This window comes from Amphiura filiformis, chromosome 1 (genome assembly GCF_039555335.1).
Source record: "Amphiura filiformis chromosome 1, Afil_fr2py, whole genome shotgun sequence".
NCBI classification, from domain to species: domain Eukaryota; kingdom Metazoa; phylum Echinodermata; class Ophiuroidea; order Amphilepidida; family Amphiuridae; genus Amphiura; species Amphiura filiformis.
In genome coordinates, this window is record NC_092628.1 from 86,412,918 (window position 1) to 86,440,576 (window position 27,659).

At 34.4% G+C, this 27,659-nt stretch overlaps 1 protein-coding gene across 1 annotated transcript in view; it reads left to right on the forward strand.

The window, feature by feature from the left end:
- LOC140163881 (INO80 complex subunit D-like) overlaps nucleotides 1–21,397 on the forward strand; it is a 34,715-nt gene extending 13,318 nt beyond the window's left edge. Inside the window, 8 exon segments of the mRNA XM_072187199.1 lie at nucleotides 1,156–1,196; nucleotides 13,153–13,316; nucleotides 14,195–14,298; nucleotides 15,875–16,008; nucleotides 17,018–17,141; nucleotides 17,783–18,010; nucleotides 20,010–20,425; nucleotides 20,428–21,397. Coding sequence (XP_072043300.1) covers nucleotides 1,156–1,196; nucleotides 13,153–13,316; nucleotides 14,195–14,298; nucleotides 15,875–16,008; nucleotides 17,018–17,141; nucleotides 17,783–18,010; nucleotides 20,010–20,425; nucleotides 20,428–21,177 — 1,961 coding nt within the window. The 3' untranslated portion in view covers nucleotides 21,178–21,397.
- Nucleotides 21,398–27,659: the final 6,262 nt, after the last annotated feature.

The following is a 27,659-nucleotide window of genomic DNA, read 5'->3' on the forward strand; positions in this document are numbered from 1 at the left end:
AAGGGGTTTTCAAGAACAATTTGACATTTACAAATTTATGGCTTTATGGGAGCAATTTGTACAAATTGACATTTGTAAATTCAGGCTTAAAAGATACTTTGTGGTGGTACATCGCTCGGCGCTCAAGACAGTAAATGTGTGGGTGGGGGAAAATGATGGGAAATCATCAAAAACACAATTGTTATTTTGATGTGTCTAATAATAGGACCTAAGCTTTGAGTAAAAATATCATGAACAAAGTCAGATTGAATGCAAGTAAAATATTTATTTTTATTTATTCTAGAGCTGATGTCAAACATAAATTTATTTGTAAAATATTCATACAAGAACTGGGTAGGTACATAAATTGGTTAAAAAGATAAATATATAACTTGAGAATTAATAGAACTAATCAATACAATCATAATAGGAAGAAGTACTACACTCAACAGTGCACTCAAGTGAAAGGCTTGGTCTTCAATTTTGTCTAATTTTAAGTGTTTACAGCTTAATTATATTATTAGTACTATCATTCATATTTCAAATTTTAAAAGGAGGGTGCCAGTAGTATAGCCAGCGGGGGACAAAAATGAAAGAAAAAAGTGCCCCTCTGACAAAAAGTGAAAGAGAAAATCTGGAAGGCAAGGAGGGGCAAAGAGCCCTTTTTCCACCAAAATTCAACCCGAAGATAGAGGGATGATGACGCTGTGCAGTGTTCAGTTAAATTATAACACAGGTTTATTGCCATTATTATTTCCTCTCACTTTTAAAATGGAAACAAACATTAGAATTAAAAATCTACCTGGGTTCAAACCCACCACAATCTCTGGATCCATAGTCCAGAGGCTGTCAGTATGCTAGGGGTAGTTCTGTCAGAAAGACATTCGTTTTTTATACTTATCAATAAGCGCATACACACGAATGCCACGATATACTTAGTATAATACGTATATAATCTCTGATCAATAATGAACCTTTCCTCAGACTATGTGGTTCCTATACAAATGTTAACTACAGAAATAAATATTGCCCCCTGGCCCTGCTGGATTCAAGACACTGACTTAACTTTGTAGTGTCATTAAAAAGTCAACAAAAACAAATATTTGTGTTAGCTTTAACACATATTTACCTGCAGTTGAGATGCATTTAACCATTATTTCCTCTGTTGTGTTGCAGGCTTGGAGTATTCTGAAGATGAGAGGTCAAGTGAAGATGAGGCATTAACTGAATACAACATGTAGACACACATACCTTGATTTTACTGATTCATCGAGTTGTAGGTAAGTAATAAAGTTATCTACAGGTAGACACCTAGAATCTTTCATTACCGGTACTGTACTTACAATATATTTTTATTAAAACACCATTTATTTGGTACTAACAATTGACAGTTTAATTTATTTATATTTTGCGATCCCGTGTTCCGAGCAGCAAACTGACTTGAAAGACAGATGAAAAAATGCTGTAACTTTGGTAATATTTATCAGAATTAACCGGGGTAAAAATATTTTGTAGAGTAGAGCTCGGCTCACATGTAAGAAAAGACAACACCGGAATCTGGTTTGCATTGGCAATCAATGTTTTCCAATTGGGAGATTGATTGATTTACCCAACACTTGGATTTTTCTTGGATTTTCCCAAACATCGATGACGTCATTTAATGAGCGGCGCTTTAAAAAAAAAATATGATCTGCCTTATTTGGATAATGATCTGCCAAGCTATTTGGATAAGATCTGCCTTAATTTGGCATAATTTATGTTCATGAAATTCTGTACACAGTTTTGTGCAAAATTGCCGCAAAAGTGGAAATTTATGTGATTTTGGTATTTTTGCCTCAAAAGTGTGTGGGGGGGACAAGAAAAATATTTGGGGGTGGCAGTGGTGCAATGAAGCAGTCATGGTTGAGAGGGGCAGAAGTTGAGAGTGAGGATAGAAAAGAAATAACTACACACTGGCAAACTTTGCTTTCAAATATTTATAATAGAATAATTATTGGATTAAATCCTACATGTAGTTGAAACTTAGTCTAAAACAAACCACAGTAACTAAGTACTTCCTATTAGATTGTTTCCGGAAGAAACTCAAGACACTTTGTAAACATCTGCTTGTACTCTTGGGTATTGTACATGAATTAATGAATGGATACATCACCCACTTTTTTAAACTTTAAATTATTATGCAAGAATCTGTCAGTGCTTTTCAAGTGCTCCACATCTTATAACTTGCTTAGTCTTGCTCAAGACGCTATCTTATATTATGTCCAGCCGATCACCCCGGCCGGTACAAAACAACATTTGAGACATGATCAAGGGAATGAGTCACATGTCAGCAATTTTCAATTAGAAGTTTTTACTCCATTTTCGGCAGTTCTTGAATGCTACATTTTGATTCAAACCCCATCAAAATCGGACATCTGATTAGTGCTGTAATCGATTGTCGTAAGTATCGATAGACGGAAAATACATAGACTTCCGACATGTCGAAACACTCAATGTCAGTATCGATACACAAACGACATGGCACACATTGCCAAAGTCATGTAAAATTGCGGATTTGCAATACCACTTTCGCTTGTTTGATGCATGATCCATGTAGTTTTAGCTGTTAGGCTTCAATACACTTGTTGTTAACTTGTTTCTGGAACTTACTGATAATAAAATTGGTAAACTCAAATCCGTGTTTCAAACTGCGTGAGTATCGATAATAGTATCGACATGTCGGATGTTTGCCTCCCGACATATCGATACCCAGAAAGCTTATCGATTACAGCACTACATCTGATTACCGAGTTATGACTATGAGCAATTTATCAATGCCTGAAAACATTTTAAAAACAAAAGAATTTGAACACTGTTTTTACCGATATCTCAAACTAAATATTAGCAATTTATATCTGACTCGTTCCCTTGATCATGTCACATTTGGCCTCCTTCTCTTTTCTATTCCACAAAACGTTCATGTACGGTATTTCATTATGTCCACTACATGTGATCTGGTTTCAAAATAAATATGGCAAAATAATTGTTTAAATGAAACCGTAATAAAGAAATCAGTTACAGGCATCTAGCAACATACATGTACACAAACAAAATTATGGGTGCTGAGGATTGGTGTTATACAGAAATACTAATAAAAATAAAATGTATGCTGACCATTGAGTGTGCCAATTAAGAAAAAAAGCAGGTCATCCTGCAGATGACCAGGTCATGAAATCTGGTCATTCGCCAAAGTTTTTGGTAATCCATATATCCGCCAAAAATAAGATTTAATATAAAATATCATCCGACGGTAAATCTGGGCATCAGGATGCCAGGATTACATGTACCACTTACGGAGAGTAATGGAAGAGTTCTAACATGGACCTTTGCTACAGTATATAAAAACTCTACATTTTTGGAAAGGAAATGGGTCAAGGAATCATAATTATCATATGGTAACGTCAGATTTACACAAAAATGTTCGGTTTTTGCAAAAATACCTCCTTTTACCTCAAACCTAAATTGTGATGTGCACCCCCCTACAAAAAAATCAGTCCCGAATAGGATTTTTTCAGCTATAAATAGATCCGAATAAGCTTAAATTTTGCCTGTTGTTGCAAAATGCCATTTTCCGTTTTCTACTTCAAATTCCGTGAAATTTCTCTGTTTTCCGTAAAACGGAACACTTCGAGCTCTAGGCTATTGCATGATCATACAATATTTGTGTAACTACAATGTAATTTGTAAATTCATTTTTAAATTCAGTGAACCTATTTACATCAATCATATATTATTACAAATGATGATGATATTTAAAAGGAGTGATCGGTCCCTGATAGTATTATAACCTGCAGGTACCAGTATAGTTTTCCAAAACCTATGTAAAGCCAGGTACAGCTCATTATCGCTTTTTTACCACATTTTTAAAACTTCTGTAGGAACATTTCACTTTTTATCTGTGCCCCCCCCACACACAGCCTATCACATGTTACCCTCAATAAAGATTCAAGTAACTGAAGTTGTTGTTTGATCAGAGATGAGACTTATCCCTGGTTTGTAGAAAGTTCAATTTCTCTGTGATGTGCAGACAATCAAAACATGCAAATTAAAATTTTTATTATTTGCAATATTGCAGGTGTAGTGAAATTTTATTGACTACATGATGCAAAGAAATAAAGGTCAGATCATGAATTAAATTCTGTAATTGAACAAGACCACCTGAGTACCAAAACTATTGCCTGAAAGGAACACATTTATTGCCTGGGAATTTTTTTTATCAGCACATAATAATTCAAATAACATGAAATATGTATAATTATGCAGACTGTACTGTGGTACTTCTAAATTATTTTACATAAACTACGAAATGTAGAAGAAATTGATTAGACTACGGTTTTTTTCCATTATATTAATCATGCATGTAATTTGTTATCCTCTTTTGATAGTGAGCTGTATTTAGCATTTTATGTTTTTAAAGCGAGATGATAAATTAAATTTAATAAATAAGAGTCTCTTTTTTGATGAATTACAGGTTTTTAAATTTTGTGAAATTTCTGTGTGTTGGTGTGATAATCATGTTTTGGATCTTACGAGAGATGAGAATCAATTTAAGAATAAATTTAAATATCAAATGATTGATTTTGAACATTTTATTTTGTAAAAGATCAATCACATTCAACAGGTGCTTAACAAAAATTTCAAAAGTTAAATTTCAAAATTTTATGCATGCCTGGCATTTTCGGGTAATTTTGTACCCGGGTACCCGCCGCAATTTTCGGGCGGGTAACCGGCACCAAATTGCAAAAAAAAAAAAAAAAAAAAAAAATGTATTCATTTTAAAATCATTAATAGACTATGACATGAATACAAATTATCAATTTTCATATTAAAAATAACAAAATATCTTGAAATTTTTATTTTTTTAAATTTTTTTTTAGGTCAACCAATAAATGATCCTAGCATTTAGGTCTAGGTCCAGGGACACTACAAAACCGAAAAAATAAAAAACTTTAAAAAATTGAATTTGGTACCGGGAGGGTATTTCCTACCGGGTAATGTAATCTCGGCGGGTACCGTTTACCCGACCGAAAATGCCAGCCTTAATGCATGATAATATTTTTAGTCACAAAAATTATAATTTATTAGTGTTATGTTGCAACTCAATGTACCTGCACAATTTCCAAATATCTTTATAATCAAGGAAACTACTTAATTTTCATTCTGCAAAAAGTATGTGATGATTGGTAATATGATGACGTAAAAAAGCTGAGATGCAAATTTACGTACAATCTACATGCTAAAAATTGTTATAAATGCAAACAAAATTAAGGCACAGAAAATGACAATATTGTTCCAACAATTTGCAACTATATCCTAGCCTTTTACACATGGTGACGGGTCAAGCAAGTAATATATGCCGCAGCAACCGCACTTCTGCGAAATATAGTATTATATAATACATGTCATTTGCTGTTTGTTTTTGTGAGTTTTTTATGTCAAAACTTGTCAGAGCATGCATCTAGGATTAATCGAAGATACACTGATCGATGCTAGAATAATAAATATCAAACCAATATTGTTTCCAAATATTATCCTAGCTTTGTGGGTAAGATAGGTTTCATTTATTTGTCTAATGCTGATGTAAAAATAATAAATTGACAAGAGAACACTGCCGTTGTTATCCAAAAAAGGGCATTTCGTGATCCACAACATCATCCCCCCACTTTTCTTTTAAAAAGTTGAGATTTTTATACCACTGGAAACCTCTGGCTACATTGTACAAAAATTTTCTTGCAGATTATACGTTTAGCAAAAATATTGTGAAATTTGAATTACATTCTGGCACACCAGAAAGAAATTACAACACATTGTATATGGACTGGTGAAAATAAACATAATCATGCATAAATCGCAAAGGCAAAACTCGGAATCAACTGAAATTTTGGAAATTAAGCTTAAATTCCACAAATGCCCATTATTTTCACCAAAACAGTGTGTCCAAAATTTGACCCTGAAAATGTAAACCAGACCTCTGCACCTTCCTGGCAGAGACAGTCAGTTCAATTCTTATATCGTTTGTTTTGAGGATTTATTATGCCGATTAATACTCCCAAAAAAGCGGCCCACACTTGTTTTCATGTTGGAGTCTCAATTCCTGGTTTGCGATTTCGCTACTGTATACCTGGTCTAGAGATTAACACAGAGTGCGAATGTGCTCTCTCGCACCCACACAGGTGTGGTATTTAAAAGAGATCGAAAAAAGTAGAAGATCGTTACTTGCAAGTTATTCGATGCACAACACGGCGCATGCATCACTAATATTTACACTGATTGCGCAGGGGTTCTCTGTTGAATATTAGTAACCACATTTGCATTTTGGCAAATAAATACAAATAATTAGATTGCATGTGTCACATTTATTCACGAAGTTATGAATTAATGTTGATAAGGGGTGGTGCAATAATTATGTGTACCGGGGGGGTGAATTATTGGGGGGGGGGCAAAGATTTTTTGGCAGGCCAAAAGGGGGGCAAGCATTTTTGGCAGGTCGAAGGGGGGGTCAAGCGATTTTGGCAGGTCGAAGGGGGGGCAAGCAATTTTGGCAGACCATTTTGAGAATTCACCCCCCCTGGGTACACATAATTATTGCACCACCCCTAAGTCTGTGATCAATGTTCAAAAGTATGGGTACTGTATGTTATTTTTTTATGGAACAGTTTGGTTGAAAAAATATAGTGGGGCATTCAAGGGAGGATTTCTAAATGACAAAAGTTTGAAAACTGATAGAAATAAAATAGACTAGAGGCAAATGGTGGTCATAGACCACAAACCTAGCTGGGGCATGTTGGTGTTGTGGAGGTATCTGACCCCTGCAAAATGTTCCAAAAATGTTCCCCTGTCATGAGGCTTGTTGTCACCGAGTTTTGAGCCCGGTACTCCTCACAGATGTCCAGAAAATGCAATTCTAAGATTTGACCCAGATGACCTTTGACCAGACCCCTGCAAGATGTTCCATAATTCACCCCTGGTCATGAGTTGTCACCGAAGTTTGAGCCCTGTACCTCTTACAGATGTCCAGATAACGCAATTCTAAGATTTGGCCCCAGAATGATGTCTTTTGAGCTGACCTGTGCAAAATGTTCCAATATGTTCCACAGGTCATGAGGTTGTCACCGAGATTGAGCCCATGCACTTTACAGATGTCCAGATATTGAAATTCAAGATTTGACCCCAGCTGACCTTTGACCTGCCCCCTGCAAAATGTTCCAATATGTTCCCCTGGTCATGAGGTTGTCGCCGAGATTGAGCCCGCACTTACAGATGTCCAGATATTGAAATTCAAGATTTGACCCCAGCTGACCTTTGACCTGATCCATGCAAAATATTCCAAAATGTTACTCTTCTCATCAAATTTATTGTCACTGAGTTTGACCAAAAAATTCGGAAAAAAAAATTTCGAAAAAAAAAAAATTCGAAAAAAAAATTTTCGGAAAAAAAAAATTTCAAAAAAAAAAAATTTAACAAAAAAAAATTTCAATAAAAAAATTTCGCAAAAAAAAAATTCGGAAAAAAAATTTCGAAAAAAAAAAAAAATTTCGAAAAAAAAAATTCACAAAAAAAAAAATTTCGAAAAAAAAATTTCAAAAAAAATTTCGAAAAAAAAAAAAATTTCGAAAAAAAAAATTCACAAAAAAAAAAATTTCGAAAAAAAAATTTCAAAAAAAAAATTTTGGAAAAAAAAAAATTCGCAAAAACAATTTCAAAAAAAAAAAAATTCGCCAAAAAAAAGAACAAAAATTTCTATTTCCTTCATTCTCTTCAAAAAAATCCCAATTTCCCTTAATTCTCTTCAATTTCCCTTAACTTCCTCAATTTCCCCTCATTTTCCCAAATTTCGGACTAAACTCTTTTCCAGTATGGGGCGGTATAGGCCCTCCCCTCACCAAGTATCATAGCCATGCGACAAACAATGTAGACGTAACAGCATTTTTTAGCGTTTGTTACTAACGGACTAACGGACGGACGGACGGACTAACAGACGGAGAGACATGGTGACTTATTAATAGAGCTGCTACCCGCAGCTAACACCCGCAGCTAAAAACAATGATTCAAAAAGGCCAAACCATATCTTCACAAGTCAAATAATTCTTACATAGCATCAAGTCAGGGTTTCACAGTGGTTTGTTTCCAGCGGAAGAACCCGAACGATTACAATACCTAGCTGGGGGTGAAAACCCCCAGCTAGGTAAAAAACATGTGCAATTTCACTTTGTTGCCAGCGGAAGAAAACGGGAAGATTACAGTGGTTTGTTGCCAGCGGAAGAACCCGAACGATTACAATACCTAGCTGGGGGGTGTAAACCCCCCAGCTAGGTAATTACTTTTGGACAGTATGGTATTTTTCAAGAGGATTCTCAGTTGCAATTATATGCATGTTATATTTTATCTTATCATTATTCATAGGCCAGCCAACATAAAATGGTGAATGAAGCATATAAATCGGGATACAAATAAATTTTCTCTTGAGAAAAAAGAATTAGTAGAGTCAGGAGATCGACCCACCTGTCCATATTTGAGATTTTTCCTTTTCTTAATTGTGATTTGTTCTGGGTTGGTTCAATTTGTGCGTTCTACTTGAACTCCTTGACTACAATGGAAGCTTTAGTTTTCGGCTGAATTGGTCCATGATTTTAGTGGGCGGTGGCTACATGTGTTGGTATGCACTGGTCTGAAAAAAGCAATTTTTTCAAGTTGGTATATTTTCACAATTATCCTGATTTTAATAGTTGATAAGTGTTCGCTGTTTGCCCAAACATGTTAGATCAGTCTGTGGTCTATGCTCTAACAGCTGTCCAAAAATGTTTTTGTACATGACATAATATTCTATTCAATACGAAATAGGTAATAAATGAAAATTAATCTTGCATAAAATGAAACTTTTCAGTGAAGATTACACGTAGGTGCAATATTGAGCGTCCCTGCTATTTTGGTGGCTGTCACTTTTTTAAGATCCATTATCTATTTGAAATTGAAGTGTCTACCCAAACAAAAAAAATCAAAATGTATAGTGAGTGAACTATAATTCATCTTTCTCCGACACAAACAGTTGGAATTAAATTTGAGTGAAAATTGTCTGTGTTGAATGCCAAATAAACGTTTGAGTGAATATTGCATTCAGTATTCAATATTATATTCAGACTACCCTGGAGACAAAATTTTAACAGGGCATAAAGGTCATTACTACTTTAGTAGTAAACAACATGCGTGTTTGTCACGCTAGCAAGCACTGATGTGCAAAAATATTGCTCTGCAAGTGCAAGGTGTGCTTGGTCCTTTTGATTCAAGTAAAAGTATAAATAAATGGAAACCTTTTGTTCTGATTTTAAAATAGAATTATACCTTTGACACCTCAAAACTATGTCAGTATTATCTTAAAACTAAATTACGTAAATAGTCTGCAACTCCTCATCAAATCAGGAAAGGAACAATTTTGATATTTGTGAGAATTTTCAAAAAATGGCTGGGTTACACCAGTACCACAGATATTGGAACTGGTTACACTTAGTGGCAGAAAAGAACAACATTTGTTAACATTTTGAGAGCGTACACAGCGTAAACTCACAAAGGTTCTGATTGGCTAATTCAATTGTCTCCCAACCATAACAACAGTCCGGTAATCTGATTGGCCGATTGTGATATAAAATTGAATCGATTGAACCCATATTTATTGGTCGAGCTATGAGTTTAAAAATATTGGCGAGACGTAGTCGAGTCCAAAATTTTAAAACTCATAGCGAGACCAATAAATATTTGGCGTAAAGCATCCAATTTTATCATTATTATGTTTTGGATCCAATATTTTCACACACTTGGATCCATCAAAACATAATGTGTCAAAGTGGTGGTTGGTGCCGCATATGATTGTCGCTCATTAGGCTGTATAAAATTAATGTTTTGGTTCTCGTCCAGAGGATTTTCATGGAGGGAGGTGTTTTTTTTTTTTTTCAATGTTAAATTAGCATTGTCAGTAGTTTTCGGTCTTCTCCAACAGTGCTCGAGGAAACGATGAGGCCCTTTTTTTTTTTTTTTTCAAATGTGAGATTCTGAGGATAAACCCCTAGAGTACCACAAAAAGACTTGGAAGTGATGCTTGTTCTCTAATAAACTTATTTATATGTATGAAGATTTCATAAATCATTCCAAAGTCTAAACAAATTGAAAAATCTATAAAAATAAAAAAATTCTGACAAATCCCAGAAATTGAGGAGGGAGGGGACGAGAACCAAAATATTAATTTTTAAAAATTGATGACATACAAACCTGTTTTGTTGGTTTTTGTTTGTTTGTTTGTTTTTATGTTTGTTGTTGTTTTTTGCCTTATAATGACTGGTTTTTGTGAACAAAATTAATACTTTTAATTTTAAATATATTGAGGCCTGGTGGTTTAAAATACAGGTAGACCTTAGATTTAGGAATAAATTTTATATTTGTATGTTTCTCTAAATCAACAAGGACTTCACTGTCATTAAGCTGATTGTCTCATGAATTTTCAAACACATGTTGGATCTAAATATGCTCCAATTCCGGGCTCCAATTAGCACATAATCGTGTTGGCTCCGATTTTATTATCATTGTGATTATGAAATTCAGAATCGTTTCAAAATTGAAACTAATACATTTTCAGTAATTTGGTACATGTTGCAGATTTTATGAAGGGATGTAATTAATTAAATCCCAATCATATTAAATTTTTAATGTATTTTAAATTTAATGAGCACATAAATTACATGTACCAAGCATAGTTGTCACATGACTAATTTGTAACAAAAAAGCTTGGGGTGATATTACAATCAGGGTGAAAAAAATATGCATTCTTACAGTGTACTCAGTTTACATGTACATAATGTGCATGTACACGTATTATTTACTTGTGTGTTGAAGCACTTGTTTCATTAAATTAGCAAATCACAGAGTACAGGCTTAATATTTTATTCAAATCAAATTTTCTACTTTGAAATATAGTTCAACACAACATGTGGTAAAATCAAAATCCAGTGCATATTGAAAATCATAAAACTTTCTGGGCAAGTGATCAAAGATCAATGCAGAAATTTAAGTTCCTACATGTTTACTATATTTTAAGAACTGCACCCACTGATTAACTTTTGTCGCCAGAAAATTACAATGAAAGAAAACACACACATTTGTAGAGGTATCATCAGTATTTTGTTTTCAAAGGGTATTTTGTGATCCACAGCCTCATCGCCCACTTTTCTCAAAAGAAATTGAGATTTTTATACCACTGGAAACCTCTGGCTACATGTTTATGTACAAAAAATTTCTTGCAGAGTAATTCATTTTAGCAAATATCATCAAATTTGTATTTAATGATTCAAATTACAGAGTGGCCTAGGCTATGGAGCAGTGTAATACACATTTAATCATGCAATAACTTGCAAAATTTATGCAAAATCTGAATCAACTGAAATTTTGGGAATAATTTTTTTTCAGGGATATCTACTAAAAAATGTCATAAAAAGAGGATGCTATGATCACAAAATACTTTCAGAAGAAAAACAAATCTTGTATACAGCGCATCCATGTATGCATTTGTATGCTATTAACCATCGGCATACAATGTATTTGAATGTAGTTGGCTGACTTAAAAGACCCATTCAGTGATCCCAGTGCAAGTGTGACAAAATTCAAATTGTTTATAAATTGCTTAAAAGTGAAGGATAAGTCATTCAAATTGTCATTTGGTATTTTTGAAATGACAAATTTGGAAAAAAACGAAGAAAACAGCAGTACTGATGAAGTTGAAGCCCCATTCAAATACATGTAGCTAATACTGTCAGTATCTAAATTACAGATTCGTGTAAAATGTCTTATTTTGTCTTAAATACACGGCTTTCGACTGAACCACTCGCTGGCTATGTTAGCACATCTATGACAATGACAAAGGTACCAAAATCTGAATTTTGATGATTTTTATGATCGTCCGGATGAGCAAATCACTGAATGGGCCTTTAATTCATATCTTGAAAATTATGGAATAAAGTATGAAGCTGAATGTGTAACAACTATAAACAAACATATGTTTATTGTTCCTCTATGGCACAAGAGGTGATGATATTATTTTCTTTGCTGTTATGAATATTTGGTGCAAATTGTTAATATGTATGCCTGCAGGAATAACACCTGCAACACGTTTCCTTTCAAGCCAGTGACCTCATTTTTTTTCACATAGGCATCTAGATGCTAGTCATTTGCATAGAAATAGAATTGAAAACTTTACAAAATCTGTTAGACCAAATTTGTATAGAATTGTAAACATCTCAACTCGGCTGTTGTAAGCGTTGGGATTATTTTTATACTGTCGTAGCAAGCAGTCAAATATGTCAACTTGATACTAATCAGTGTAGAAGTGTGTGATCTGTCAATCATGAATCTGTCTAAATGTTATTTTCAACAATTACATTTATACACAAACTTTAATGTTATCATGCGATACAGATTGAGCAAAATGAATCTGATGTCAATCAAATTCTATTTTGAATTGTTCAGTTGTTACCCTCATTAAAGAAAGATTAAACTGGATCTAGGCTTTAAAATATTAAATATTGTGAAAGAATATATCCGTATATATATAGTCCACATAAAAAAGCAAGCAACTGTATGCTAATTTTACCCATATCCCAACATCAAATTGATTTTCACTCTATCTAACTCATTTTGCTTAATTTCATTACAAATGTGAATTTTCTTCTGCATATATGTTGTGGATGCAAGTTTATACACCTGAGATTTTTTTCAAAACTGAGATTACCATTCCAAATGTAAGAATATAGAATATATTTATACATATTTTTTTAATGTGTCATTCAAATGTATGTGTTATGCTGGAGAGGATATACATTTAAAGAAAACATTCATTTAAAGAAAACATTCATTATATGAAGCATTGATATATTTTACTGTATGTGTTACATGAATGTTGAAATCCTTAAAAACTTTATGTAACCTATATCCAGCCATGTATACATGTGACAACAAAATAGAATGGGGCGAGCATCATCAATGATAATATATACAGTTTATTCACCATGTATTTTCTCTTTATATTGTTTATCACCAACAGTTCTGATGAAAGTCCTGCATTTAGACCAGGCAAAATTGAGCAGCTGAGAGCAGGCTTACGGAGAACATACTGAGCAGTCATTACACTCCAACAAGTCAGAGAAACCAAGGAGGAAAAGAGCAAAGGACATGTGCTTAAAACTGTGTAAGGCTGCCAGAGATCATGCATTTGGGACAGTGGTGTCATTACTTGGTAGACGCAATCAACCGCTACATAGGTACGGTCTTAAATTTTCATAAAGCTTTCAATAGTTTATGTAGTGATGCAAAAAATGTACATCTCTCAAAGCTTCATGTTTATGAATGACACAATTAATATTACTGTAAATTAATAGGTTTGATTACCAATATCCTTGTAGATTATTCATCCAGTAGTTTAAAACATTAATTTGTAAATTAATCTAATAAAATTAATGAACTAAAATTGCAATAAATGTTACATCATCAATCATATGCCAGATGAAGTATGATGCTATCACACGCAACGTAGCAAAGTGAGGTGCAAATTTTACAGTGCCAGATTAATTTACAAAATAATATCTTGTATTGATGCAGTGGAAGATGGCCATGAAGTTTAATTCAACATCCAACATGCACTTTGCATGTTTTTGCAATTTGGTACTTTAATATTTGGTATTGAAAAAATAGCCACTACCCATTGAAAGTAATGTCAAGTCATGGTGAATTAAAGATCCTCTTGAAAATAAGCTTTGGAAAAAACATGCCCCTCTGTTAACATATATATCCCTGCTTAGCTGAGACATTTTATGACATCTCTATAAATGAAAACCTAATAAAACTTTGCTCTTGATGAAAGTGTGTCAACACAAGCAAAGGGTGAGTCGCAAAGGATGTTTGTGATGATTATTTCCACTTTCCAGGTGTGTTACATAGGCAATTATGCACCTGTCATGTGTTTGAAAAGTTCTGAAGACTATATATTTTTGATTTTGTCATAAACACAGCTCCATATAGCAACCATCAGTTGAATACAAGTCCCAAGATTGATAAAGATGTTGCAACTGTCATACAGAGTACGGTAAAGTGGACAGTAAATACAAGTGCAAATCTTAACATATTGATATTTTCATTGCAGACCAAATATTCAGCCCCCACCAGAGAAGATATGCTGCAGTAAAGAAGAATCCGGAGACTGTTGCCAAGAAGAAACAATGCCATACTCAAAGCATTGCTTCAGACGTATCCTTACTTGTTACAAACCAAAACAGTTTGGTTTGGTATAGAGGGGGACGACATAATGTTTAGGGGTGGGTTGACAAAATTAAGTAGCCTTTATTCAGTGTCAACTTAGGATAGCAAATCAGTGATGTGATGGAGTAGTTTAATTATTCCCATCACATGCAATTCGAAATTGATATTGAAATCTGAAAAATTGCTTCAAGCAACAACTGGCTGAGAACATGAAAATGCATGTATTACATTGCAAAACTTCCAAAAGATGGTAAAAAATTACAAACTATACATAAAAGAAATAAATCCAATTAAATCCAATTTAATTGCACATTTATGTTCCAAATGATTTCAAATGCTAGTTATGTAAAACCCAGAATGGCTCAAGATAATGCATTATTCCCATTGTTCTAATGACTGAGAATATGAAATATAAACAAGGCTACTAACAGGTTTTAAAACAAAAATAATTTCATCTGGAAGGAAATAACTAGTTCACTAGTTCTCACCGATATAATATATGAATCATCCTTTCACAATATTTTTAAATGGAAATGAGAAGCACTTGGCATGATCTGTAGAAGATTATATTCATCTTTTGATCACAATCTTAATAAACGATCCAATTGCAAACACCTGGGAACTCATCTTCAATCTGTTTGACATACATATCTACTCAGCATAACATTTCACAAATAACATCCGGTTGTGCATGCAAACAGAAGAATTATGAAATAATATCCAATAAATTATGCATTACATAAAAAAGAGTTTGAAGTGATTGTTAATTTCATCTGTGAAAATATTGATGTCATCAATAAGTGTAGTTGATGATATTTATGCATGATTTAAAATGAACTATAATAAATATGGTGAGAAGTGCTTGTAAGGATGAGAAAACAACATGTTTAGTTATAGGATTGATAGGATAAGTCTTAATTTCCTACATCTGACACAATTTAAATGCTAGATCAATTTCTGGTACAAAAATCTAGTTTAAATATTCATGACTGAGATGCATACAAAGATCATTCTCTCTCATATTGATGAAATTCCATGCATTGCTTCTTGATCAAGAATATTTTGCATTAATTTTTTTTGTATTTGCCTTAGACAGAGTTTAATAAAGAATTCACCAAGATGGCATGAACAAATGTCATGTATTGCTTCTTGATCAAGAATATTATGCATTAATTTTTTTTTGCCTTAGACAGAGTTTAATAAAGAATTCAACAAGATGGTATGAAAAAAACCCGTTTTATCAGATTGATGCAGAAACTGTTTAACTTAAGTGCAGTGCCCTATCAACATTTGTTTGTTTTACACAAAAATGTTTATGATTGTTTTTTCTAGGCCTAGAGAAAAAATGTGTAATACCGACCCAATTTTTATTCAGCCTGTTAAATAATACAAAATTTCTTTAAAGCCTTGGTTTTGATATAAAAACAGTACTCTTGATCTTAAGATAGCGGTGAATCCCCCCGGTGATACTTTGCAACATATTATAATGTACAATGTAACACTCAGTCATCACCCACTCATTTATCATATCCATAGGAAATTACCTTAACTTACACTTATCTAGATATTCTGGAAGATGAGAACCAGATGATATACTTTCAGTGCTCAGCAGAGTTTCCTGGTGGTTTACGGTGCATAGAGCCAGCCTTTGATGTCCTCAATGAATTGCCTTTATGTCTTGAACATGCCAAGAGACAGGTAAGATTTTTACTCAATTGTAGCCCTGTTAATGAAAAATTACTTTTATTTTGTGATTTGTCCAGTTTTGTGAATTTTGAAGGGAGTCCAAATGACCAATGAATTCATAGGCTCTATGTTTTGACAGGTTTGGGAAATAATTTTGGAATTTCTCAGTAGTATGTCTAATATGAGTCAGTCTGTCTGAGTTTGTATATTTATGTTTGTTTATAACCACATATTCCATACAGTCTGTCTGCTCTGAAGTACAAAGTACCGACGAGAACGCACACATTGTACCGACTTTGAAGGCATGCATACCTGCAGCAGAGACGCATCACTGCGCACTGTTTACGCGCTGTATACGTGCGCGTTTTCACTTTGTACTTCAGAGTAGACAAACTGTACTTTGTTTGCTATTGGATGAAATCGTTTATTTGTATGAATTAATTAATTATTTTGTATATACATTATTAGAGATTATCATTATCAGGTTGAAGATTTTTTTAAAGATAAACATTCTAACAGTAAAAGATGAGAGCATGCTCTGAGGGAAATCTGGTCCCCCCTCCTTCCAAAAAAATTCTGACAAACGAAAATTTATATCAAAAGGGGTGATGTCTTTTAATAAATTACCTCAAATAGGAAAAAATCCCCTTCCAGTAAGTCTCGGTGTATTTAAGCAAGTTTTATATTCATAACACCATTTTTTGTTCATTACTTTTCCTCATGCAATTTTGTTATTTAAAATGCTCCTTCGCAGTATGTGCATCTAATGTAATCCCAGCTGGCATGGGTATTTAAATGTAGTTTTACATAGTGTTTTTATAAAGTATATTGCATGTGCAATTTTATGTTATTATCTGTATTTCTCATGTTTTTATTTTAATGTACATGTTTTAAAAGGATTTTGAAAAACAGTGCTTGCACTGATGGGGTTTCCCCAGGCAAAATAAGAACTAATCAATAAATAAATAAATAAATAAATAAAGACCTTTGTTAAAAATATGTGTTTTGATTTTTTTTACAGAGGTTACAACCTAGGAAGAAACAGCGGAAGAAAACAAAGCCGTCAGCTCTAACTAAACCTAACAAGAGGAAAAACAAGAAGCAGAGGAGACAAGTCAGACCTCAGAAGCCCATCCCACCTGCTTGTATGTATACAAAGGATTATTTCTTCTTTACAGATCCATATCACTATTTTCCAATACTTTGTCTCTATCTGTTATCAAAGACAGAGTTAAAAAGACTTGTTTGCATCTGAAGTCACTGTCAATCAAACTCCCCATGACTCTTGATTGGTTAATAGTGCGTAAAAGGGAGGTTGATTCATTATGTGGTGCTGATTGGAGAAGAGGAATCACAGAAATTTACGAAAAATTGGGTACTTTTACAAGGCAAAAAGCAACTTTTCTAAGCATTTTTGACAGTTTTAACTTTTGAGACAGTTTGTATATTTGAAGGTGCATAAGGCACGCTGTTTAAACGCCACGTTCACAAACTAGTCTTTTTAATTCTATCTTTGATTACATCTTTCTGTCTATTGGCTTCCAGCAAAGATCCAATACACATTGTCCACATTTTCTCTGTGTGTCAGGATCTTTTCCTGATGTGTAACAAAAAGTCTCTGTTATTTTTCAATACTAAAATGTTAGATTATAAATTGTCAAATTTGTCAAAGTTTTGGAAATGTGCATATCTGATCATGAGGGTGGGAAGTGTCTAGCAATATTATTTTGTATCATCACATTATGAACCAAATTTAACTGAATTTCACTTTCTCTTTTTCTTGTAGACCCACAACCAAACAACGAATTGAACTTCTACACATCTCAACTGAGCCCAGGACCAGACAACATTGACACAGAAGATATCACAGCTCATCTGGGTATTGAGCTGAATGACAATGACCTCACACTTGATTCTGATGGTGATCATGGCGACCTCATGGCATTCAATGATGAGGCTAATGAGTTGTCAGATCTCTTGCCTAAGCTACCCATGGATATTAATGCATTATTTGGTATGTTGATGTTTTATTTCTTTTCACAATCCTGTGGAGGGGCAATAATAATTAGGGCTCAACTGATTATCGGATCGGATATCGTATCGGCCTGATATTTGCAATATTGGTATCGGATTGGATTTCGGTAAAAAAAGGTTTCGACGACTTAAGAGAACCACTGGACCTATTTTGAAGTGCTAGGATCACTTACAGCGGGTAATTGAAAAAAACTACAGTTTGTTATCCTTTATATGCAAACCACAAACTGATATTTACCTCCTCATCTATCACATATTATAAATGCATGGAAAACCAATGCATTTATAATATGTAGACATTACTTTGTGGTTTACATATTAATGATATTAACAAACTGTTATTTTTTCATATTTTTTTTCCAATTTTTTTTTCATATTAACTGTGAATGATCCTAATGATCTGAGTACTTCAGAATTGGTCCAGTGGTTTTCTAAAGTCGCTTTAAAACAAAGTTGATAGCAATGAGTGATTTTTTTTGGCTCTAGTGGAGGCATTATGTTTTCTTGTTTTAAATCAGTGTATTCATCTGAAGTTGTGAACGTGATTTTCAGAACTGGTTAAGGCATATATTATGTGATGTTTCTTGATAGAGGGGGTGGAGTGTCAATTGGTGGTCTACAAATTCTGTTAGATGATAGTCACAAAAATGCTATTTAGGTACCTCATTTGCATAATTCAAAACTTGTGAGCATGATTCTCAGAATTTTAAAGGTGTATGGTACCGAAACCTGGTAGAACAAAGTATATGGGCCACCTCCTCACCCTCCCCATTGGTCCTCTCTCTTACTCACCATACAGCTCTATTGTAACTTTGTAAATCTCACTTTTTTACTTCTTCTTTTTTCTTCATGTGACATCCACTGTAAAATAGCGCACATCAACGTGGAAACATTGCAACCGATTCTTTGTGTGGATAACCATGAAATCTCTAGTTATCAATTAATTAAATCAGTTGATGATGATCAGTATTTGTATCAGTAAACAACCTAACCATCCATGTCTTGACCATAAGCCAATTTTAGAGGAAGGGAAAAAAGGGAAATCTAGACATGACATTAAGGGCTCTGGTATGAATGTTTTGACAGTATTTTTTGTGGGACATAAGAGCACATCAGACATATCGAATTGCATTCTGAAATATACGAGGAATGTCATTCTGATATCAAATAATTTTTATTTTGTGAAATTTGCGGTATAATACAAATTTTATAACACATTAGGCCAAAAAAAAAAAATTGTTGTGTTGCCCTCAACCGTCCTACCCTAAATCTGGAAAAATCAGGGGCGCATTTTTTTTTTTTTTTTTTTTTAGAATGATGATTTTTACAGATTTGTTCAAAAACTCAATGTTTTTCACTTTAAATTAATATTTTATTGTAAGACTAGTCTTTAATTGTTGTCTAACAGATATCCAGAAGTCAAAATTGACAAATGTCCCTAAATTGAACAAGCATTATTTAATATTTGAGGGGATTTTTTAAAAACTAAAGGTTTAAAAAAATTAAAAAAAGATAAAAAAATAATAATCCGACCGTCCTACCCAAATTTCTCATTTTTCCACTTGAGGGCAACACAACAATATTTTTTTTTTTTTGCCTTATTAAAATTTGGTAATTTTTAAATTTTTGATATTTAATAGTCCTCAAAGTAAACTTTTTAAAGCCAATGATATGCAGTTAAAGTGTATGTAGCCTGGATGAAAAGTAATTGAAATTTTGACCTTTCATATTTTCATCCCAGCTACATACATTTTTGGCTGATGTGCTCTCATGTCCCACAAAAAATACTGTCCATACGTTTATACCCCAGTCGTTAAGTCAGGACAGTCAATTTTGGGATATTCAGTTTTGTTTGTTGACTTTACTTTTCCTGATATCCATTCAAAGTTTTCTTAAATTTCAATCCTGCATTCAATTTTGTTTATTGATTGAGTTTACTTTTTTCAACCTATATTAATATTCTGATTCTCATTTTACAGGTAAGAATGGTGATAGTTTTATGTCTACAAAGGAGGAGCAGGAAGAATTTGAGAGAACTTTATTGTCTGAAGTCTCTAAAGATGTCAAAGATGTTGATGTTGAGGCATCTTTAGAACAGATATCAAAAGAAACTATGGAACATTTGACATCTTCCCAAAACCTCTTTGGCGATTCAGATAATGAGGACAATGGGTCAGGGTTGCCAAGTGATGTCGGGGACTACGTTCCTAACATGGATGGGGCAGATGGCCTTCCTAGTGACTTACAAGGAGCCGCTAATCGGCTACTTGCCGATACAATGCGTCAGAACTCAATAGACGCTTTGAGTAACTCACTCCATCCAACTGTAGACCTTGCCAGTACTGTGCCTTCAAATACCCTTGCTGCAACCGCAATCGCAATCGGCCACCTTTACAAGCCCTGGCTCAAAGTTTATCGACCCAGGATTATAACGGCGGACATTTTGCAGCCCATGGTGCTACTATACATAATCCAATGACTGCCGGGCAGGTTGCACCCAATCATGGGACTAATGGAATGCAAATGTCACCCGGTCATCCGCAGCAGGCCAACCCGACCAATGGAATGGTGCCTATGAATGCTAGTGCAATGTTGAATCAACTTCGTAGACAATACAGTAATGATCAGGCGCTCTCGCCGCACGGAGGCGCCTTATCACCGCATACACATCCAATGATGGCGCAATTCTCAAATCCTTTATTACCAACTCAACCTATTGCGTCCAACAATCCACTTCTCAGTGCTGCCCTCACGGCGCCACAAACAACGCAGCAGCCAATGGCTCCTCTGCCGAGCTTCAGTCAAACCTGGAGTGCATTTCCTCCACATCTCCCGAATCACCATAACATGATGGGCAATCAATCCAATGGACCATCCATGAATCTTATGGGATTTCATTCTGGTACATTCCCACAAAAAGTCAACTTTAATACAGGACCAACAGAAGCAAACCTTGCCAAAAACCCATTATTGTTTAATCAGACTGCAGTAGCACCAGCTACTCCAAGCCCACCAACTCATGGAATCCAGGGAGCATTTTTAGCGCAACCACAAACACCGAGCCCAGGGCACCCTGTGTTTACGACAGCAAGTACGGTAGTTCCAGTTGCAAAGGCGTCCCCTGCACAGACTGGCAGCAGCTCATGATGGGTGATATATGCTTGCTTAGAATACTTGATTGGATATTTGATTAGATTGGCTCATCCTATGTATAACCTTGTGTCATCAGTTAATGTCTGTTTGTAGGTATTGTTGTACTGCAAGACCTTGTACTTGAATAGGTGTACATGTATTGTCATCAACCAGCATCAGTTAGTGTAACATTTGACCTTATTATCACTGTAATTGACAGAGAGGTTAGACTGTACTGCTTCTCATGTCGAGATTGATAGTGATGTCAAAATGCATCTCTGTGTTTAAGGGGTACTACACCCATTGCATTTTTTGTGGTTTTTTTTTTGCATTTTGTGAAGAAATGAGAAAAAAATTTAACAAAGTGGTATGCAAAATAAAGGGGCAAATCTTCTGGTTCTATTGGTGGCATCGGTATCAATGTAGCTTACATACTTTTAAAGGTAGAAGCCAAAAAGTGGTACATCACTTGTCCAATTTTTTTTTTTTTTTCTTCACAAAATGCAAAAAAAAAAAGCAAAAATAATGCAATGGGTGTTGTACCCCTTAAGCAAGCATTATGATTGTGCCATCTTTACACATGAGTGTATTATGCTGCAATTTCGTGAACAGCCCATTTTAATGTTACGCAACCTAAAACATGCAGTGACCTCACTACCAATCACAAGGTGAGGAGTAGTATACACCAGGCACAAAAAGAAACTTCGTCAGTTATATTCATCCTTGCTGTTCAATAACTTGATAATTTTGGATTATTCTGAAATATACATTTTGTTAATTGATCTTTTCTTTCTCATTTGACACCCTGTTCGTGAACATTGAGCAAGAATTGACAAAAATATGCGCATCCAAACTCTCAAACCCCAAAATGAAAAGTTGCAATTTTAACGATTCAATTGTGCCTGTTACACTGTGTACTTTATTGATTGGCCCGTGGTGCTTGTGTGCAATACAACGATGCGTTCCCATTGAAAATCGTTGAAAATGCAACTTTTGATTTTGGGGTTTGAGACTTTGGAGGCGCATATCTTGATCAATTCTTGTTCGTTCTTCACAAACAGGGTGTCAAATAAGAAAGCAAAGTCCAATTAACAAAATGTATATTTCAGAATAATCCAAACTTATCAAGTTTTTGAACAGCAAGGATGAATATAACTGACGAGTTTCTTTTTGTGCCTGGTGTAGTCTTGAATATTATATCGATTTGGAAAATTCACTATATTTGAGTGTCATGCATGAGGATGAAAAAGTGTACCTCCAGCACATCAGCAATGGCCACTAATTGGCATATATCTCAAAGACAATTGTTTAAGGTTTGTGCTTGTGGTACTTCGTGTACGCTCGTATAATGCGCACAATACATTATAATTATGTAGATAGTAAACAAACACACACTCTAAATTGAAGTTTTTGTTGGAGCATATCGTTAAATAACGTGGAGATACACTATTTTTTCCTTACAAGTGATACACAAGAGTCCAAGCTTTCATAGTCTAACTACTTTGGTATTTCTTCTCTGGTAATGACATCAACACTTATGTGCAACTTTATAGCAATGTCCCATGGGAGGAAAACAGTGTAAATGTGAGCTAATTAACTTTGTTTGATATGGTTTTGTGACCACTTGATATTAATGTCACTACCAAGGAAGGTAGAGAAATACAGTACAGGGGCAAAATTCTCATTACAATTATATCCTAAAATAAGATATGTCTTCAATGAGCTGCATCAACCTTCCTGAACTGTGTGGCTGCTTGCCACAGTGTAACCGTAAGGCTTTGACCACTACCACCTAGAGATGCAGTTAGCTACACTGACCATGGAGGTAGCAGAAGCTCTTAAATCCATGACACCTTGATAGCTGTCTTAATCTTATGATGTAACTCATCTGCCTAGTGGCCAAGCATATAGTTGCACACAATGGCATCACAGTACATGGAGGTTGCTACACAGCTATCTATACACACCTTCTGAGATATATATTGTTACGAGAATCTCCCCAGAATGTCAATCTTGTGTCTGGGTATGATGTAGGCACTGAGTAATATGAATTCATTGGAGTAATGATTGCCAAATTTATTTCCACTTTTTACACTACATAACAATAAACAGCAAGTGGGAAGTTAAGCCAATGCTTCATTGAACCTGTCTAAAAAACATGCACTGTGTGTGTATTAGTAATCTAAATCTAGTCAGAAATGTGACTAATTGCACAACAACTCATCTATTAGCCTTTTCAAAGTTAAGCGTACAGTACACAAAAGGAGGGCAGTCTTCAAAAGACTTTACTTCGTGCAGTGCCATCCTATTGTGTCCGCCATATCTTGAAAAGGCTAATGGATGTGTTGACTTTTGGTAGCATAATTAACAGTTTTGTGGCTGAATAGTATACCTCAGGAATACATCAGTGAAGGCCCAATATCAAATCTGTAATTGGCATCTTATAGTTATCATTGTTACAAAGGTTATGTATGCGTCACTCAACACATTAAATCAGCACATAGCAATGTACACAGGTACATGGTGACCAATCACACACTTAAAATCAGTTTGCTGGGTGCATAGGGAAACAATAGGTACAGTATTTTTCCCTCCATTGTGAAGTCTGTTACTCTCACCTCTAGATACAAATCATAATGTTAGAGGGTGATGTTAGACTACAGACCCAAAATCCCAGTCATATTATTACTTATCCTTTATAAAAATGGCAAGTACAGCTGTTGACTGGTGAGACAGATTGCATACAAGCTTCAAACTGATATTCTAATCTCATACACAATCCAAACATTATTTTTGAGGTATAATCCTACATAGTATAATAGTATGCCTACAGTGTCAATATCAAGTCGCAGTTGTGGTAAAGTAAGGCAGTACAAAATGAATATTAAACAAAACATGTAGTTGTGCTATCGTGACACAGATAATATACCTTATATAATCAGAAATATTTAGTTTGCTAAATTTAAAGAGAGAAAAAATAATATGCCTTTCCATTATGATATCATTGACTTGGGGTAAAAAGATATTTGAGATTATTTTTGTACTTGAAATTGTATTTTTGAGAAAGGGCTACCCCAGCATGATCGAGTATGATAGGACTCCATAAAAAGTAAAAATGAACAAATATATGTTTCACATAAAGAATTTCTAAAGAGTAAAGATTCCTTTAGGATGCATACCCTACCTATTTTATGATGATTGTATACACCCCAACTATAGTCCATTTGGATTCCTTGAGAGAGTGATGTCAGTGCATGCTCAAAGTAGCTAAATGGATTATAGCTGTGATTCACAACACATCAGTTACAGAAGTAAATGCTCAGTAGATAAATAAGCTTCAAAGAGATTTTGCAGTCCAGTAAGCAAATTCATGGTACCAAAAGAATACCAGATGATCTTGGTGGTTCGTATTAATTTTTCTTCTCAGAAGTCAAGAATTAGTTACGACCACGCAGGTATTTGTATTGTGACGTTAAAGAAATCCATTTTATCATGCTTAATGTGTATTGTGTACCTTACAGTAGAGAGGTGCAGTGATTTACCTATTTTGTTTTAATAATGTCACATTTGGTCAGATATATATTTCTGCAAGTGTGTCCCTTACTCTTGTATTGAAAAGGTAGAATGTGTTGTTAGATGGTGGCAAGTTCACTCTTGAGGGACATTGCCACCCGTCTCCGTCTGATTACACTACTATATGTGTAATCGGTAAATTTTGTTCCCTAGTTTAAGAATGAAGTTGATTCTTTTATACAAACCACAAATGACTTTACACAGAGCTTAGTTTTTGCTGTATTCTAGAATACACATGATATCAGCAGGGTAAATTTTCTCTGGTACGTACACAACTTCAAATTCATTATGCTCAGGTAAAGGATGGGTAAGTCCTATAATGTGTCAAAAAGTGAATAAATTCTGGCTGACAATCGAGGAATTACTTTTGAGTGTTTCTCCAACAAAGCAGCTATAAAGGAATGTTATATGTGCCAACCAGACTGAATGGCCCAACTGAAACAAAAAGATGAGGTAGTTTGTTTGAAGAGTTCAGATGCAAAAACTGATAATTTATATTCTTTTGCTCAATTTGAAATACATGCAAATATAACTTGTTACGAAAATTTGTGATACTTTTGATCAGTCATAGTTTTTAGTCAAATTTTTAAGTAGGGTGTCTCTCTAAAGTTAAGGCAGATGTTTGGTGGCCTTAACTCGAAAAGTTTGAAAATAGCATTTATCGGCTTTTGCATGTGAACTCTTCTTATCCAGGCTTTGCTTCATTGCACCATGTGTGTCATACATGCAAGGAAGATGGGGCTATTCCAGTTGAAATCCATATACCCCCTATGGCTGTGGACTAGAATTTACATTGTTGAACAAATTTACATTGTCGACAATCGTCAAACTGATGCAGTTTTTTCATGGTAAATAATGGTGATGTTAAGCATATCTTAAGCTTTCCTCTATTTTTTCTAATAAATATATTTTGTTGACAATTGGTCCATGCTTGTCGACAATCGGGAAATTACTTTATCGACAATATTGTCGACAATAGCCTTGTCGACAACAGCCCTAACACCCCATATGGATGACATTACTTTAATCTTCCACACAGTGAGTGTGAATTACAAATGGTATTACTTGTATGAAGGGCTCTATTTGGAAAATCACACTGCCTGTGTGGGAGATTAAGGTGGGGATTAAGGTCATGTGTTCCATAGGGGGTATTTATAGATATCAACTGGAATATCTCATTCTAAAACTTGGTAAGTCCACTCCATGTTAGACTCATTCACTTAGGCCATTTAGGCAAAATGCCAAAATTTCATCAAAAAATATGTGAAATTGATAAGATGATACCTTAAGGGCAGAGTAATGGGAGAGAACATGGACCTTTTCGAGCTTCATTATTTCTGAATTGTAAGTCCAAAGTATATAAAACTATACATTTTTGGAAAGGAAATGAGTCAAGGAACCCCATGGTGACGTCAGATTTGTTCAAAAATCTCAAGTTTTTGAAAAAATCACAAAAATTCACTTTTTTACCCCAATTTTTTTGTGACAACTTAGAAAAAAATCCGTTCGGAGTAAAAAAAAATCAGTTAGCTTTTCATGAAGAAGAGACATGAACTTGGGGAAGGTTTTTTTATTTTTTTTTTATTTTTCTCTTTTTTCGTAATTTTTTTATTTACATGTGAAAAAAGCCATTTTGTCACTCTATTAAGCTATAAATTGCACATAATGGTGTATATTTTTGTTTAAAACAAATATTTTGAAAAAATGAAAAAACCTTCCCTAGACTTTGATGAACTGTAAAGGATAGTGCAAAAAGTTTACCCTTTGCTTGCATATTTTTCGAGTTATCTTGTCACAAAACTCGCACAATATTGTCAAAAGTGAACTCTGAGAAATCGATGTTTTAGTAAAAAAATGTCAAAATTATGTACAAAACGTCCTTAAATTTTAAAACGGTAAGACTTTCACACTTGTAAAAGCTGTATATGGTGCATGGTCTAAATATGCATCTTTTTGCACCAATGAATCTATAATATCTGCTTTCAGTGCGCCAAAATTCAAAATAATTAAAAAATCTAAGTGGCATTTTGACTGACAACATACCGAATGCGCCTTTGATGCGTTTGACATACGCCAAGAGACTTGCGCCACAATCACGCGACACGAATCGCTAAGCTGCCGTAATCACAATATTTCGCATTCGCGCATTTCTGACTCATTATTTCCCGCCAATTTACTAAGCTGTCTTGAGCCATGTGACTTTTTAGAGTTGAAAAGAGTGAAATAAATCAAGCAAAAATACGAATAAATAATAGCAAGTTGTATTTTATCAGTTTCAAGTGAAAGAATACATCTTAGTGTTGATAAATATCAAGAAATCTCAAATTCGGTCGTGGATGAATGTGTTTTCCATTACTCTGGCCTTAAAGCAACCACTGAATGGAATAAAAGACACAAACAAATAGAATTTTGCCATTTCAAAACTTGCATCACATGCACTTTTCTTTTCATGGGAAAAATGGATGTATAATCATGACTGAACATTAGTGAGTGTTGAACCTGGTAGTGGAGGTGCACGAAGTGAGTTGTGGAAATGGGGCATTCATTTGACCAAGTACAACTTTGACATATTATTCACTGTAGCATATATTTGCAGTTATAGTACCAGTGCCATTGTAACATGCAGCTTAACTAACTCAAAGCTGAAAGTTGAAAGAACAAACTGTTGTGTATGATCTTGTTTCATTTTGTATACAAACCGTTCTTATGCTCATTTTCGATGAATATATCTCTCTCCTTCCGTTAGCGCTCATCTCTCTCAAGTTTCCAGTGTAGCACTTGTAATCCATAACTATATTTGGCAAGAATTTGTAGAAGAATATATCACATGAACAGGTACCAAATCTCAGAAAAAAGAAAGTAAACTTACTTTTCTATGCATTTTAAATTTCAACTTTGCACTACTAGTCAGATATTATGCTCAT